The 18,951-nt window shown below is 36.8% G+C and overlaps 1 protein-coding gene across 3 annotated transcripts in view; it reads right to left on the bottom strand.

Moving 5' to 3' along the window:
- Positions 1 to 18,951, bottom strand: part of PKP4 (plakophilin 4) — an 88,951-nt gene that overhangs the window by 38,104 nt on the left and 31,896 nt on the right. For 2 of the 3 annotated variants that reach the window (XM_084289664.1, XM_084289665.1), the window contains exons 3-4: positions 16,494 to 16,606; positions 4,147 to 4,181 (exon numbers count right to left, since the gene is read on the bottom strand). In XM_084289664.1, the coding sequence (XP_084145790.1) occupies positions 4,147 to 4,181; positions 16,494 to 16,606 (148 nt within the window). The remainder of the gene's footprint in view (positions 1 to 4,146; positions 4,182 to 16,493; positions 16,607 to 18,951) is intronic. The other variant, XM_084289666.1, reaches the window with a different exon arrangement.

Genomic DNA, 18,951 nt, shown 5'->3' with positions numbered 1-18,951 from the left:
CAAAAGTTTGAGTTGAATTCCAATCTTATTTTTGTATCAGCAAAAGAAGTTGCTGCAAATGTTATGAATTCTTTATTTCATGTGTTACTATCCAAATGCTCACTTTTTTTAACCACTCTTACGCTAACATTACATATAAGAATATTAGCTGAAATTTACAGATAACAAAGGAAAGCCTCATAAGAGAAGGCAAAGGAGACATCACAACAGTATTATGAAGAAAGGAAAAAGTTGTACAGTCTAGAATATTGCGGTGGTACAAATACAGACCCAGTACAAATATAAGGGCAAAGATGAGGAGACCAAAGAGCAAACTGAATCAAAGTTATATCGACACAAATATTCAATTGTTATTCAACTGTCATGATACACTTACACTGATGAAGAAGAGATGCAGTAGGAAATATGGATTACATCTGGAACACCAAATATGTAAATTCTTACTGAAGAAATACATGAATGCAACTAGATGAGAAACCAAAAATAACATGGAAAGAAGCAATGGTCTAGTAAAAACTTCTGCAAATGTTTCACATCAAAAGTTGTGAGCTGTAGACAGTGAAACCCGTTAAGTGCTCTTTGAAAATGAATATAACAGCATGTTACAAAACCAGGAGTGTGCAGACTTGATGCTAGTGATAGAGGAGGAAAATGGGAAAGTGGGCTGAAAAATTCTATGAAATCGCTAGTGAAAACTCTCTACCTGATATAAAATCTAGTTGCACTCATGAAAAACAAACAAAACAAAATAACAACAAAAAACAAAGCAACAACAACAAAAAAAAAAACGCAGAAAACCACAGATAAGCTATTAGAAATTCTTTATTACGACTGTTATATACAGTATGCTTCAAATGGATTTCCAAAACATAGACAGAGTATTCCTACCTAAGAAGCCAAAAAAGAAATACTCTGAATTTTACCAATAGCTGGTAATAATAGCCGTACACAAAATGCTGGTGTCTCAATATTTGTGCAGTAATTGAACTCCCATACGAAAAATGTTACTTGTTAGTTGGTATTATAATGAATGCTTGAACACTGTTCAAATATCAGATTTAAAAAATAAAATAAAATCAATGCATCTTACAAATACAGGCAGCCAGCATGCTTAATTGGGACTAGCACATTCTTAGGTCAAAACCATCTAGTTTAATTTGACACTAAATCAATTAACTGCAATAGGAGTATTATGACCAAATTTAATTACGACTTAATAAGTGTTATTACATTCATTAATTTCATCAAAAGTGTCCCTAGAAATGATATGGAGAACCAACACTGAAATAACTCTTCACAGCTCTTGCTACATTAACTCGGTAACAGATCGTGATGGACATCAGTGGGTATTATGACATGTTCTTTAGACTAAAAGACTTGCAGGGACTGGTAGTAATTTAAATTACTTTATAATTATCTTCAACTTCAATATTTTAATCTTCAGTCTATTTCATTTAAGTAACACAAGGCTCTGTTATTTTGCTTACTGGCTGTTACATAATATAAAATCAATTTCAAACTGACAAATAACCAATGTGGGGACAAACACATAGGAAGAATAAAGTTCAATTGTTCGATGCCACACAGATGTTTCTAAGACAGAGATCTAAACTGAAATCTCACTTCCATCACACATTTGCCACCAAGCAAATGCTTTCACAGTGCTAAAAAATAAAGATTGTTTAGACTTTCTAACAAAAGCAAGAAAGCACAATAAAATGACTTGTTTTTCTCTCTCTCTGCTACTATAAATCATGAGGAGAATGCCCCGAATAAAATAATAGCCTTTTTATAAATGGCTACTGATCTAATATTCTATTTATAAGCACCTGCGAAACAACATCATGTTATTTTTCTGTTAAAAATTCTGTATACTTCTGTTGATGCACTTTCAAGCTAAGGTCACATCACAACACCTGCTGACGTCTTTTGACAACTGCTGTCTCCAAGTCAGGAAAATACCCTGGTGATTTTAAAAAAGTGTTTTCGTTCATCTTTAACTTCAGTATTTTTAAGATCACAGTTGGTAAAGCATCATCTAGTCACATATTCACTTTTGAGCTTTGTTAAAGAAATGTAAGTAAAACCTACCATCATCCTATAATCACAACGTAAAGGTGAACATTAAGTGAAATGTGTATCACTTTAAATTATAATCAAAAAAATACTAACATGTACACTTCTGAGCAATTACTCTAGGAAAGCCTTACTTTAAATACACACAGATGTAATATACATCTCAATTAGTATTAATGCACACACTATTTAAACTGAAATTTGATATAAATATATTTGTAACTTATGATAGTTTGACTATGAATCCTGTTCTAAAGTAAGTGCATTCCTAGACTTCCTGGACCTTTTCTCTCTTAAGTATTGCCATTGTGCCAAATGTTAAGTGACTTCATAGCAGGGGTGTGAGCAGGAGATTTTTAAGGAAAAGAAACATAGAAATAGGAGGAGATAAAGGATAAGACAAAAATGAGAACTGGATAGATGAAAGAAAGAAAAAGACAAATTAATAGAAAGTCAAGGAGAAAAAACATTAGATTAAGAATAAGCTTCAGGAAAAACTGTGGAGGAAGTAAAGAAATGGAATGTAATTGGCTTAGCAAAATCAGTAACATAGACTGAGATCTGTTAGAAGATACCTTTACCAGTTGTGAACTGCCACTGGAACATTAGAGAACCAAGGGAAATAATATAAGAAAAAGGACACAAAAACATTTCAGAATGAAAAAAATTAATAAAGAAATAGTAATTTCTCAATTACATGAAAAAACGAGCTCAATTTCTGTTTAAAAATAGTTTAGAAGAATACCCCCAAAAACACCACCATGATTAGCAAAATTTAAATACCATGGAAAATAGGTTGTTGAGAACATTAGACTTAAAAGAAAGGAAAAAAAAGCTAATACAAGTGCCTCACATCAACAGAGATGATAATGTTACAGCAACTGAAACCATGCAAATACAATTACATGGGGTTTAAAAGCTTAATCTCTAAATAAAACCAAAAAACATACGGGGTAAAGGAAAGAAGATAATGTGAGAGATGGATTTATCTAAAGTAGTCATAATTATCATAGTTATAAATACATTTCAGTGAACACGCAGATCATTATGATGTGTTATTCTTTGTAAGACAAAATATTGGATAGTTCTTAAAACTGCATACATACTTACATAAAGATATTTAACACTGTGCAGAACTTAGTTGATAAACTTTTAACAAGCTACCTAAAATTCTAACTGCATTTTTATTACATTCAACTCATTTTGATTAACATGGTATTCTTTCAAGGGTATACGATTGAAGTAAAAAAAAACACAATCGAGCACAAAAGTAGTTGAGGGAGTTGAAGTCCTATTTCTAGTTCTGCTGTGTGGTGAGGACTTCTGCATATACATTTCATCACTCTGAAGGACTACCAACTGTTCAGAGATTGACTCTTCAATCATGAAATATTTTAACTGATGCAAGCAACCTCACTGGTTAAATGCTCTGATCTGGCAAGATCTCATTGGATTGTTCTAACTGATCCTTCTGGCTTATAGAGTTGAATGTCACTTGAAAGATACAGTCCTATCCACTTTCACCTAATATACTCAAGAGTAAATGTAGAAGTACTATGAGACTAATTTTTCTCATTTTGGAAAGTAAGTTCAGGATATCCTGAGATATAAAAAGAGAAGCAAAGCTTTTTTTTGAGAGTGTTTTTTCTTGGAGGATCTCTCAGTTACGTAATAACCGTAAAAAGGAAAAAAGTCTTCAAGCTGAAGATGAACAGTATTTTTTCCATGATCCTCACCTACCAAGAGGAAGACTCAAAATTAATTTTAATTAACTGTAAATATACAAGGCTTTTGTTGTTCACAAAATCACACAAAAATTCAAAAGGCACAAAAAGATGTAAGGAAAGTACCTGTAACTATCTGTATTTAAGCCAAATTAACCTTTTACAGTAACAAAGGAACACATAAGTCTGCACATGAGGAAGTATATTAATATTACTTTAGAAAAGATATTTGAAAAAGGTACATAGTGCTGCTGCTAATGTTCAGTTCACATCAAAACATGCAATAAATACCAAGAAAATACAGATTTGCAGGTTTAAAGCAAAATGTACACATAAAAGATAATACCTGGTGATCTCCAAGGAAATGACTTCTCAGTAGAGCTGCAGAAAGAAAAAAAGTTATCACAAAAAAGAACCACGTATCTAGTTTGAATTTCTTCTTTATTTTTACGTATTTTTAAAACCAAAACATATAAAATTGTACAAAAACCAGCAAAGTTTCAATAGCCCCTGTAAATAATACTCTGTAGCTCTTTATACCTGACAATTCAACCTTTGGCTATTGATTTTTATTTTCTATTTATCATGGGAAATTCCCTCTAACTCACTGTATTGTAAATTATCAATGAGCGTGACCTCTCTGCAACAGGACAGGTAAGAGCATGTCTTATGATATGCACTTCTTATTTAAGGTGTGATGATATAAATAAGATAGCATAAAGTAGAATTTCACAGTCATGTGCATATGATTAGCAGTAAGCAAACAACTTCAAAAACAGGAGCATTCACGGCTCATGGTAGGGTCTAGCAAAAAAGTTTGGGAATTACAATTCTAGAGCATTTTGAATCTCCAAAAATGCAATTTGAATAAATGAACAGAAATGGAACCTGCAGATATTACTACTGTGTCACTTCCCAGTTTTCCAGAGGGAATTTTGATCCCTTGTATATGGTAAGAAGTGAAGACATCTGACATATCAAAATGTGTCGACCGCTAAGCACAAACAGGTATTTCCATTATCAAGGTTAAACAGATGCCTTAAGAAACAACTATTTTACAAGATTGTCTTTTTCAAATTGTTATTTTACACAAAACTATCTTAAATATTTTGTTTCTGCTACAAGACATTCTTTCACATGTTGATACAGTACTAATGCACTACTCTGCAGATAGAAAATTCATCCATATATTATTACATTTTTCCACTATCTCCTTGCTCTATATATCAATTATCAAACTCGGAGTATTAAATCATTTTGCAATGATTATAAGCTAGTATTTTCCAAACAAAAATCTATTCAGAAGAAAATACGGGCAACTCCATCAGATTTTGTCTATGTATCAGCATGCAACTGTGATGTTGGATAAGATGCATATATTACTGAATTAGTATTATTTATTTTATCTTTCTACCACAGCTACCAATTATAAAAAATATTTTAGCACAGCAAAATCACCGCTACTAGATATTTTGTAAAATAGTAAACATGAAATAATCATCAAGGAACTTTTTTGAGAGACAATAGAGTTGCGTATAGGAGCATTAAACATGCATACTAGCACAAACTAAACTAAAATCCAAAGAAATTAAGAATTCAAATTCAAGCTTCAAGCATCTGATAGCCAGCTAGGCAGTATCAAAATTTTTACTATACATCATAGACCGTGAGAGCGAATGGCCAATTTTAGAGTGTTTTGGGATGCTACGCTTGTTCTCTCTTTACAAAACACATAAAGCAGGATAGTTTACTAGGCTGAAACTTGGTGTGTAAAGTTACAGGTGAAGAACTCCACATGGAGGTTCTCCTGGCTCATCTCACAGCATCTCTTTACTCTGCTCAGCAGTGCTGAGGCTGCACCTGGAGTACTGTGGCCAGTTCTGGGACCCCAGTACAAGAGAGACCTAGAAAGACTTAAAGAGCATCCACCATAGAGTCAGGACCTCTCTGCAAGGCTTCTCTACCTTCAAGGAAGAGTAGAGAGGTATGGATATCTTAAGTTCAGATAACAGTGACATATATTACTGAAGACAGAAGAGGCGTACAGATTTTCCTGAAATCAATATATTCCAACCCCTGGTGTTCCTTAGGGGTCAGCACTGATGCCAGGATTACTTAGCATCTTTATTGGTGACAGAGACAGAGAGATTGAGTGCAGGGAAGGGATGCCATCCACAGGGACCTGGACAGGCTTGAGAGATGGGCCTGTGCAAACGTCATGAGGTTCAACAAGGCCAAGGGCAAGGTCCTGCACTGGGCTGGTGCAGTCCCAAGCACAAATCCAGGCTGGGCAGAGAATGGATTGAGAGCAACACTCAGAAGGACTTGGGGGTGTTGGTGATGAGAAGCTCTACACAAGGCAGCAATGTGTGCTTGCAGCCCAGAAAGCCAACCATATCCTGGGCTGCATCAAAAGGAGCGTGGCAGGCAAGGGAGGTGATTGTCACCCTCTGCTCCACCCTCGTGTGACCCCACTTTCAGTGCTGCATTCAGCTCTGGAGCCCCCAGCACAAGAAGGACATGTTAGAGCGGGTCCAGGGGAGGGCCACAAAGCTAAGTGGGGTGGAGCACCTCTCCTGAGAGGAGAGGCAGAGAGAGCTTGGGTTGTTCAGCCTGGAGAAGAAAGGGTTCCAGGGAAACCTTATAGCAGCCAGCCTTATAGACCTTCCAGTACCTAAATGGGGCCTAGAGGAAAGCTGGGGAGAAACCCTCTATCAAGGCATGTAGCAATAGGACAAGAGATGATGGTTTTAAACTAGAAGAGGGTAGATTTAGGTTAGACATTAGGAAGAAATGCTTTACTCTGAGCGTAAGAGTAAATTCAGAGAATTATGGATGCCCAATCCCCGTAGGATGCAGCCTTGGGCAACCTGGTCTAGTGGAAGATGTCCCCACACAATAGTTAAGATGATTCCTTCCAACCCAAACCAGTCTGTGATTCCATGATTCATTTTGAGGATCCTTTGCTTTCTTGGTGTTGTTCTTACTGCTATTTCCTAAGTATGTGCATTTCTTTTAAACCCCTTTCTTAATTTCAGATCATTTCTTTGACACCTTACAGTTTTATTTCAAAGCTTATTCTGTTGTAGACACAAAATTGAACTAGCTGCTAGTCTGGAAAAAAAAATCCATAAAGGGAAAAGGTTTCATACGAAGTCATTGTGAGACAAAACATACAAAGTATCACTAGCTCCATTTTACATTCTTCAAGCAATAGCTGTCAGATAAACACTTTTCAGCTTTGGATTTCAAAGTTAGAAAAGGTGATGAACATTCATCTCAAACAGCTATGGCAGTTTAACAACCTGGCCACACTTCAAAGGCAGAACTGGCTGGTTCAGCCAAATCTCTTACAGTACCCATCCCTGGGATGAAAACGGTACGAATTTAATTTTTTATTTATTTTTTTTAATTTAATTTTAATTTAAACACAAAAATTTAAGAAAGTTGTAGATTTCTAATTTTTGTTAAGTATTATACTATTAAAGGGGGAGGGGAGGGAATGGTTTATTCACAGGGTTGTGTGTTTGTTGCTTAGCCAGAGATACCAGTCCAAATTTAAGCATCTGTTAAGACAGAATGTTTTGTTTTACCTATTTTTTATCTTCAATTTTAAGTATCTACATCAAGAATTCATTCACAGTTATAAGCAGTATGAAGGCTTAAAGATGTAGATAACTGGAAATTCTTGGCAGAGGCAGATTTGAAAAATAAAAAGAGGGGCATATATTAAAATCCATAGGCTGTAACACACATTACTAGTAACTAGCAACCACCAAAATCAGTACAATGTGATTCCATATTTTTGATGACACAGGTTAGCATAAGTTTTCACAAATATTATAACTAAAGATAAATTTTCAAGCTAATTTCCAGTCCTCAGCTTTTCAGCTGAACTCCTGCACCCACTCTGCAGTCACCACTCAGAGTACTATAGGCACCTACCAAAGTGCAAGAGGAGCAAGCGGTCCTGTGACTTGCCGGGACAGGTCTTCCGCTGATAAAGGCGAGCACTACAGCTCTGGGTAGGATTTGGGAAGCTGCCCCTTGGGGGCTACACCCAAATTTGGCCACCTATCACAGGACGCTGTTGCAGGCTGAATCCTGATGCAGAGGAGCGACACAGACCGGCCGGCCCTGCAGGGGAACGGCGGGGCACAGCCACCCTGCAGCAGGGCACTGCCTGCGCTGGGCACCACTCATTCAAAACGCAGAGGTCTCACACGTTTGACCGTCCTTCAGGTACTGCTTTAGGTGAACAACACACCGCAGTAACTACTACGACACGCACCGCCCTTCCAGAGCTTCAGCTGTAAGAAGTTTTCAGCGGCTGAGTGGATAACACGTCCTCCTGGCTCATCACCACTGCCCAGCAGAGCTCGGGGCAGTGTGCGCAAGCTGCTCGACTCAGCTGGCAGAAGGTCACTTACTGTGTCTCGGTCTGTGGTAGCTGACTGCTCACAGGAAAACTAACAATCCTAATTCAAAGCTCAGTCAATTACTGGATAAAAATGTAAACATTCACATATGTAGCTCGCTCTTCAATTTATCAGCAGAGCACCTCACCAATAAACTGCATTTCTTTTTTAATATTTGAAAACCAGCAATCAAAATGCATAAAAAGCAAAATTCCCCAGTTCTACTGGCATTCAAAAGCTTTGACAGATCTTCAGAAATGCTTACAGTCTGCATACACAGAAAACAAACCAAAATACGAACACCAGAGGCGTAACAAGAAAGTTCACAATTTTCGTTTATTTTCAGTGTAGAAATGCAAAAATCAGCCTTCTTAAATTTCTGTGGATTCAAGACAAGTGATAGCATACTCTGCACTTTTAAACAAGCAGCTGATGCTGCCTGAGTGTCACTGCTGAAGTGCCAAAGGAAAGACATGGTATTCAGCATTACAGGCCTGAAGTGATGCCTTCTGTATCTCGTTACTTGCTTTGAGCTCTCCCACTCACTAAGCTAAGCATCTTAAAAAGACTTACTAAATGATGGGTTGATTGGTCATATAGTGACTCTTCAGGTCCTAGATGTTAGAGTAGGGAACTCTATAATGCTTCCTGAAGACATTTGGTAAACTACAACTCATAAAATACCTAATATATTGCATTGTCTAAAATTTTAATAGCTTTTGATGACCTAGAAATGCTGCGGAAGACTTTACACTTCAGAAAAAATAGCTAGAGAATGCGAAGACTTACAAAAGTCCTGGGCATGGAATACTTGGATATTGCGTGCTGATACTTGGCACAGAAGAATTTGCACAAGAGTGAAAGTAAGAAGATGTAGGCTGCTGTTACCTCTGCTCCTAAGTATAATGCAACATTATTTACGAGTTGAGTAAAAAGCAAAAGAATGTAAAATAAATTTTAAAAACTTTCAATACATAAATCTCCGTTATCTCTTTCTACTTTTTTGTTGTTTGCTTGGGTAAACAGAGTATCTATGCAAAGCACCATGAGAAAAAAGAGAACGAGTTCCTTATTTGCTTTGGTTATAAGATAAAAAACCATAGAGAATCATATTCATTCACAATGAGCTAAAAGCATACATATAAAGGAAATAGAGAACACCACAGAAGATCCAAGTGAATACTTAAAAACAATCATCCTCAGAGGTTGATGGAAAAATCTCCAAACCACTCCAAGTGGTTCCTCACTAGGGACAAACTATTAAAAATGTAGTGCTAAAACTAAATATAGACTCCTAGAGGAAAGGATTCTCAAGGAACTTAAAGAGGTGTTTCAGTTGTTACCAGTACAACACATCAGTCCCTCATTGTAAACGATTACTTTTCTAGTGCTACCTTTAGAAGGTGCAGAAGGCAATATTGAACATATTAAATATTTGAGTTTTCAATTAGCTACTTGAAATCGATTAAAAACACTCGAGCTTCCATGACAGCCACAAGCCAAGACAACTTTTGGAAAAGACAAGCCTACATCTTTAATCTACTTCAGCTGTTTGGCTAAAAACAGAACAGGCTTGCTGCTTTTCGTTCTTTTCTATCTATTTACTTACATATTCAAAAATTTCTTGCAAAGCCTATGACAAACTCATTTAAGATAACTGACTAGCCATGATAAACTCAAAAAAACAACTACAAAAAACCCCCCACACCTATAGGATTAGAAAATTGCTCATACCAAAACAAACAAAACAAAATTAAAAAAAAAAAAAACATTTTTAATGTCAAAAAACATTTGTAGAGAAATTCTGGGACTACTTCTAGCAGCAGTGTTTAAGAACCTTTGCATAGACTACTGAAATCTGGAAATGAGATTAGTTTATTAAACACCTGGATGACTGAATGGGAAGCATTATGACAAGAAATGTAATGGATACAGGCAAAGATGGGAATATTTGGACCAGCTCATATACGACAGAGTTTTTATGTCCAACTTAACCACTAATGAAAGTGCCTATGAACGTGGTTTTTGTTATATTTACATTCTCAGGACAGCCATAAGACCTGAAAACCTAAAATCTTGTGTAGCAAGTAAGAAAACATACAAGCAGGAGACATCAGTGGATGTGGGTACAATAAAAAAGCAACTAGAATGTAGGTTTTGAAGAAAACATGAAAAATATAGAAAAAATTGTTAATGTTGTTACACCAACTAATGGTTCTGGTCTTGTTATTCTTTCTACAAGGGAAATAGCTGAAATGGAAGATAAGAAAAATGAGTTCATTTCCTGAGACAATTTTAAAGTAAGGACATTTCAGAGTATAATCAAATGATACTGACAGAGGAAGAGACATTCAATGAGATTATTATTTTTGTTTTTTTTTTTTTTTAAACCTACAGGAGAACAAACAAGACCAACACAATCCATTCTTACATTCTGAAATCAGAATCACAAAATATTGTTACAGTCTGAAGAGTATTAAAATAAAAACCATACCTTTATATGCAATTATTTGTAATAAAGAGAATAGAAACCTTACAAGTAGATAAAAGAGGATTTATAATACACTGAATAAGAATGTGAGGTCTAAAACAATCATGACACGGACCAACTTCTGATAAAAGGACATTCCTTCATTCTGCAACAGAGAGAGTTACTCCCTCCAAAATGTTTCACATCAGCAACCATGAAGGGATCTGATATCTGGTTGTTTTATCTAACGTAAGTAGTTCCTAGCTAAATACTACTGATGTAATTAATCATCATTTTTTCTAAAGTGTTATCATAAATGCAACATTACTACAATGTGCCTCAACTTTTCTTCCGACAGCTTTACAATGATCAACTAGGACATCATAATTTGAAATTATTCATTACCCAGATAAATAGTATTGAATATGTGTAATCCTGACCAAGGCGCTGGACCAACCTCTCTTATGAAAAAAGGTTGAGAGAGCTGGGGCTGTTCAGCCTGGAGAAGAGAAGGCTCTGGGGTGACCCCACTGTAGCTTTTCAGGGTTAAAGGGGACTTATAAAAGATGGAAAGCGACTCTGCTCAATCAGATAATGCCAGGATGGGGGGGAATGGTATTAAACTAAGAGAAGGGAGATTTAGATTAAAGGTTAGGAGGAAATTCTTCACTCGGAGGGTGGTGAGGCACTGGCACAGATTGTGGATGCCCCATCCCTGGAGGTGTTCAAGACCAGATGAGGCCCTGAGCAACCTGACCTAGTGGGAGGTGTCCCACCTATGGCAGGGGGTTGGAACCAGATGATCTATGAGGTCCCTTCCAACTCGAGCCATTCTGTGATTCCTATGATTCTATGATTATTTTGCACTGAAGCTCTGCAACAAAGAAAATTAAAGTATATCTTTTCTTTCTTTTAAATTAAATATAGGTCTTCAAATGATTTATTTTCAAATTCCAGTAAGTGTAAAATTAGTGTATATAAACAAATAACTAAAATTCCTATCTAACACCCCCGTCCCCATGCCCCCTCAAAGAACATACTCATTACAAAGGTAAACTTCATGGTGCTTAAAACGTGCCATTAAAGTTTGGTGACATCATGTATGCAAGCAATTTCAAATACACCTTTTGGAAAGTCTGAAACAGGATGTGTCATACGAACAACTGAACATGAATATCAACAAAGTAGTTTCTGTAAGAATAATGAGTGAGCAGAGGTCAGCGCAGTGGGGACAAACTTGCTGCTGCATGCCCTGGAACGCCCGGAGCACGGGGGCGGTGCACCGTTTGGAAGTGTCTCGCCCATTACTGCTCCTCCAGTGGAACAAAAGTTACCCAGCACAAAACGATGATGCACTGACTTTCAAGCAAAACCACTTGCCCTATTTACAATTGTTACAAGCATTTTGCCACTTGTAGAAAAAAAAAAGAACATGAACATGAAATGCAATACATGTTCATCTCAAAGAAAACAATCAGTGCTCAATTAGAGAGTGCAATATGTTACAGAATCACTTTGGAATATTTTATAGTACTGCAGAAAGAGCACATAGTATTTTAACCCCTTTTTTCCAGTACATAAAGCAAAGAAAATAAACCACCGTAGTAGCTAAAACATAAATTTTGTTTTACAAAACTCAAAAGACTTCAGGTAGGCACATTACAACTCAAATTTGATCAATTCAGTATATTCAGTACTTGAAATGTTAATTTTTGACTGTTTACCATACTGCCAAAAGGACCCGTATTCTTTAAATGATCATGTCTAGTGTGCCTCTAATGTCACTTTTTTTGTGCTATTACGAGTGTACTATTTTACAATTAAATTAATAAATATGAACCTTTTGGTTCCCCAAAACCTTCAATTTTCAAGAGCTGCACACAGCAACTCATGAAAAGAGTAAGATGAATCGACTGTGTGCGAGTCATTTGGCCAACTCCCACCTGAGAGGTTAAGCAATGCGTTTTTATAAAGCAAGTCTGACTGCTGACCCCTGACACGTACTGTTATCTACCTGCATCAGCATGCACTCCAACACACCTGGCAGCCCAGAACTGAATCCGACTGAGTAACACTGCAGATGGAAAGGGAGCTGCAATGCTGTCTGTATCTGGGCTTGTATGGGAGGCTGAACAGCCTGGTGGCTTCCTCATAGAAACTTGTGCATGTTAAAACACAACACAAGAGGTAAAAAGATAAAACTGAAACTTGCATTGTTTTTCCCAGGCTGCCATCTCCAATCTTGTAGTGTGTAACGCATGAAAAATATTTAATACTCACATGCAATGGGATGGCATGAAATATCTTACAAAAGCTTGAGGACAATACCCATTTATAAATATAATTATGAGAAGAAAGCATTTTAACAGGCAATAACCTACACGTACACAAAAATAAAAACATTTTAGAATTCAGGGCAGTTGAACTAGTGCTTCCTTCTCCACCCACATTACAGATCCTTCGTACATGAGGATCTGCCGCTGTTGTCAACTTTCATACTCCTTTGGAGAGCAAAACAGCCGACTACTACCCCTATGTGTTGCTTGCATTTAGAATATAATTGTAACACAGGCTTGCAACAGCCTAACAAATATAAACTGCAAGTACCATCAGTTTGTTTTGCTTTGTTCATGTGTACAAAGCAACAAACACATTTCTTATGGACTAGCAGTAACAGAATGAACGATTCCTCAGCAACACGAGTCCTTCTCAGGTGAGCTCAGTAGGCTGCAGTCTCACCATCGGTGCCTACCTCCAGACAGATTCCTCCAGGTGCACAGTTGCAGACCATGCCTACATCTGCATGGAGTGTGCTCCATCTTGTGTGAGCATCTATGCTCACAGCCACAAAGACCACATGAGAGGCCACAGGTACTAGCTGCAGAGATTTAACTTGGTTTACGCCACTGATGTTGCATTTCTCCATTCTCTCACCAGCTGTTAGGAGACTTCTCTTGAGCTGGCACTTGTGCAACTGGGTGATGAGCTGGCTCAAGGGATGATGTGACTGAAGCACAGAACAGCTAAAAGCCCAAGCTGCAACAACCCAGATGGACACGTACTGCCACGGATGTACCTGTGACTTGGGGTCAGCGTCTGTTTGGCAAGCAGCACTACCTCCAGGCCAGTGCTGCTTTGCCAGAAACCAGTTTAGAAGTGGTAAGTTAGAGGCATTGCCACATCACTGAAGTCAAAAAAGCCTTCAGCTGGACTTCCGACATCAAATGCTCCCAAACGTTTTAACCACATTAAAGGAGATTAAAGCATTATCTTTGAAACAAAGCATTGTTGATTTGCTTGGGGCAGAAAGCCTGAACAAAGGGTAAAAATAAAGAAGGGTATGCATCTTATACTGCACTTTTGCCCTGCCCCCCTCCCAAATAATGCTGTATTAGAAAATTCTTGTATCTGTCTGGGAGAAACATTATCTTGCCGCCAAGATGCTTAACTTTCCTGTGTGTCTTTGAGCAGGCTGTTCACCATCCCCAAAGTGTTCAGTTTTCAAGCTTCTCTATGCCTCAGACGCCCTCTTCATGTTTTTTAATACCTTGTCAGCCTTAGCAAGACATTTACATCACCCAGTTTCTTAAAACAGTTTTATATATATATAAAGTGCTGTATATATATATATATATATATACACATGTATATATATATACACACACACACACACACACACACACGTATATATATTTAATACAGGTGTAAGTGTTGCAGTTGCATTTGTGTCTGCCATGACACTCCTCTAAGCTACTGTTTTACTTTGATTCTTTCAACAACCCTAACTCCACTGGAAGCTATGCAGAAATGGAAGCATCTGATTCCAATTCGGAATTTTTCTTTCAGCTTCTCACACGTCTCTTAAAAAGCACAGCCACATTAAAGAATAAACCAAAATATTAACCAAAGACACACACATCTCAAAGTTTTGAGTAAGTCAAGTTGTAATCCAGTGTCCCTCAGTTTAAAAAAAAAGTGTAGCATTCTTATGTTTATGAGACTAGATTCAGCTGGGATAAGAAAAAATTAGAGAGAGTAGAACAGTGGTCAGAAGATAAGGGTGTCTGTAAAAAATTAAGATTATAATTAATTTTTATTTGAAAGTGTATTAATAACTACAGAAAAATGAAACAATTTTTATGGCCCTGAAAACAAGTGCTTTGAGAGTTTACCTAGAGTCACAGATGTTCTCATACCAAAATATATAACAAACCAATTTAGATGCTAATGTTTTCTCCCCCTACACTTTCACCACCTTTTTCATACAAACATTGCTTAGCCATAAAGAGCAAATAAAAGAACAAATGACTCTGAGAAGCTATAAATTATGTTTTTCATCTTGGTAAATGATAAATGCATAGTATCTAACTCATTGTGTAGATGCTGGTAATTGTACATTACTTCAAAAACTACACAATTTTATTTGTGGGATAAGCTATTTATTTCTAGTGCTCTTTGTTCTCTACTTCCCCATACAGCAAATTCAGAAAACATTTTTCCTTGTATACTGCTCAGGCAAATTCTCTGAAATCGGATATTAGGAGATTCAAGACTGAATGAGAGGTATCTGTAGGCATAAATTATAATAATAGAGGCTTTCTACTTATTCTTCCATAAGAACTTATTGGTTTCTTTTTAAGCTTTCAAAACCGAAATCTGAACTGTAACTGCAGAAATGTTTGGATCTGGAGGAAGGATGGGCAAGCAGGAAGGGTATAAAACAGTCATCTTGTCCAAGGAATATTTCTGAATATTTCAAAGTTTCTCAAACAGAAGTTCTCATGCTAGGAACAACATTGTCAAATGACATCTTAAGCCAAGTAATAAGATGTATTGAAACAACTGTGTTAGCTGCTACACAGGATTTTAAAAAATTATTTATTTATTGCAAATAATCACGTCCCATTTCTTAAGGTTTTGTGGGATCAACTTTCTATTTAATTTGCAGAAATGTGCATCATGACCTCAGAAGGAAATACTTCAAAATGACACCTAAATTTACTGCTGAAAGATCACAACAACAACAGTAACCAAGGAAAAAAGATGTATAATGCTCAGAGCACATTCTCTCTATACATGGCAACACGAAGTGTGCTGTAACCTGAGATGCAGGTATAAGTGTTTCATAAGAGAACGCACTGTTATCAGCGCTTTCAGAATCAAGAGCTACCAATCACTTAACGTATTTCAAATGAATAAACACCCAAATACATTTAAGAGTTTAAAAGTTTGCTAAGGAATTGAAAAAAAAAATCATACTTACTATAAAAATATTAATGAAATTTTAATGAAATGCTTTTAATGAAATGCTTTGCTACAGTTATCATCATTATACATTAAATATATCAGGCATGTTTCACACTGCTTAAAATATGCTAACAGTAAAATTACAGCAAGATATTCCCTGAAAACAAATGTAATGAGGAAGTATATTTAGAAGAGCTGGATGAAACTAGGCAGCTAATTCAGGAAAAATGAAATTGTAAGGATTACTGCATTTAACTAGCACTGTTAGTTTGATGCAAATATTTATAAGTCTACTGCATTTCTCTTTGGCTGAATCTTAAAAGCAAACTTTAACATAAAGTACAATTAAAGCTTTATACACCCTAGACTGAGAATGTAATCGATGATTAAAGAGGTCTTTTAAAACTGTCTCACAACTCTTCATAGCAAATCTACATTTTTTTGTACTTAGGATATTAATGGAAGGTGAACAACTATCAGTGGAAATATATGTATACAGGACATAAGGAGCCCTTTAACTCATGGGACATATGAAAGTAAAGTCATCAGGACTTGTACCTTGTGCTGGCGATACTTGGTGATTCTGCTCCAAGCCTACATCTTTCTAGCTGATTAGCCACAATTTGCCTTTCCACTTCCAGTTCTCTGGTAAGTCTTTGAAATTGGAGCTCCTGAAATTTCAAAATAAAAAGAAAAGCATTCTTGATGTTAAAAAATTGGTGTGGGTTAAATCTGAAAAAAGTCAGTTTCATCACAATCACGTTTCCTGTTTTGACTTCTCCTTAGTGGAATAAATTATTAGATGAAAGGGGGAATTTAATGGTTCTTTAAATCAGTGGTTCACGCAAATTTAATCACCTGTTACAAAAAGAAAAATGTATTTAAGCATTTGTGGATTTTATTCCTCCCACAATTAAAATTTTTGGTATCTTCTTATGTTGTCACTATCTAACAAAATTAGTGCCTACAAAGTCGGTCCTCAATTTCATTTATAACAGAGGTGTACTATAAAATATTGCGGTCTACCCTTTCCAATTGCAAAACTTCAAATCCTAAGCTATACTATGTTCTGACTTCTATATTCAAAACCACAGAAATTGTTATTTGAAACTGGCTGCAGACAGATGTGTTATTTCACCATTTCATATTTAAGCTTTTGTTATATTTTGCAGTCACAAGTATCAAACCTCAGCCTTTATAAAATCTGGAACAGCTTTTGGAACATAATACTCCCAGGAAGACATGGGAAATACATGGAGCTACAAAAAAATCTTTGTGTATTATGAAAATCTAGAAATACCTTTTTTTAATGAATATAATACTTTGAAACACGTACTGTCATCAGGGGATATTTGTGAAGTTTTACTCCACGGTTAGGTTTTGTTAATGAGAGATAAGTATTCTATCAGAGCAACCATATTATTTTTCAATTTGTTATTCTCCATTCCCATCATGTTAAATAAACTGTTCAATATTATTTAAAATAGATGCACATCACTATTTAATAATTAGATCAATTTTGAAGGAAGTCAAATACAACACAAGCATTCCTTTAATTTCAAAAAGTAAATGACTAACGAGCATTCCCCCACCCCAAATGTATCTGATGTCATTGTATTACACATTAGTTGCCATATCACAGAAGTCACTTTCACTCACAGCCTGTAGTTAATGCAAACAATTATTTCATACCTCCAGTTACATGGAACAGGGCTTAAATACGTTATTTTCCTTAACGGCTCCTGAAAGAGATCTCTACTTCTTGCAGCTCGTGTAGCTGTTCAGCAAGAGCAAGCGCAGCTCAGCAATGCACCTGTGGCTCCCAGCAGTCTGCAAGAACCTCTCTGCACCTCTCAGCTCCAGCCAGGGGGAGAGGTCCGAGTAACTGTGCTTAAACACTACTCTAAAACCAAGATTCACCTTGCAGAAACAGGGATAAAGTTTCTTCTCTTGAATCCTGCAATGAGATTGCCTCCAAATAGGAGGCTAATTAGCACTGATTTCATCAGGAAGCCAAATAAAGACTATGGCAAACAGCAGCTGCCATGCTCCTGAAACTGCTCTGTAATTAAATAATAATAATAGAACAAAAATAAAAAGCTTCTTCTGAAGGTGTGATTTGAGCACTATACAACAAACTGGCCAGTTAAAGATGTGTCACAGAAGTTACTGCCCCTCCCATAAGGCTCAAGTGATTGTAGAAACTTCCAAATACTTCTCGCTGCTCAATAACCAAACTGAATACTTCCAGATACTCTAAATGTTGTCCATCAAGGCTTTTTCCCTCCAGCATGATGAACTTACCCACTACTGCCATGGGACAGAGGCATAGAACAGGATCAGGTTGGATAGTACCTTCAAGATCACCTAGTTCCAACTCCTGCCATGGGCAGGACACCACCCTGCACCATCCAGCCCGGCCTTGAACACCCCAGGGATGGGGCATCCACAGCCTCTCCGGGCAACCTGTGCCCGTGTCTCACCACCCTCTGAGCGAAGAATTTCCTCCTAACCTCCAATCTAAATCTCCCCTCTTTTAGTTTAAAACCATTCCCCCTTGTCCTGTCATTATCTGATTGAGCAGAGTCATTCTCCACTTTTTTTTTTTTTTTAAAAAGTCCCCTTTAAGTACTGAAAAGCCACAGTAAGGTCACCCTGGAGCCTTCTCTTCTCCAGGCTGAACAGCCCCAGCTCTCTCAGCCTTTTCTCACAGGAGCGGTGCTCCAGCCCTCTGATCAACTTCATAACCCATCCATGTTACAAGACTGCATTTTTCTGCTATTGCTCCACTAAGAAAATTTTACTAGAACAGTACATTCTGTGGGTCTGTACATCTTCATGCACTTGCGCTTCATGTACATGCGCTGCCCCCCCAATCAAGTATCAGCAAAGTAATACTTGGAAGTCTGAACATCCATTTTATATATATATATATACACACACACACACACACATATATAAATATATATATATATTAAGAATGTTACACTTGAAAACACAAAGATGGATTTCAGCG

Source organism: Netta rufina (genome assembly GCF_964035555.1).
Source record: "Netta rufina genome assembly, chromosome: 6".
NCBI classification, from domain to species: domain Eukaryota; kingdom Metazoa; phylum Chordata; class Aves; order Anseriformes; family Anatidae; genus Netta; species Netta rufina.
The sequence above is the reverse complement of the archived record's forward strand: the minus strand, read 5'-3'. Positions and strand labels throughout refer to the sequence as shown.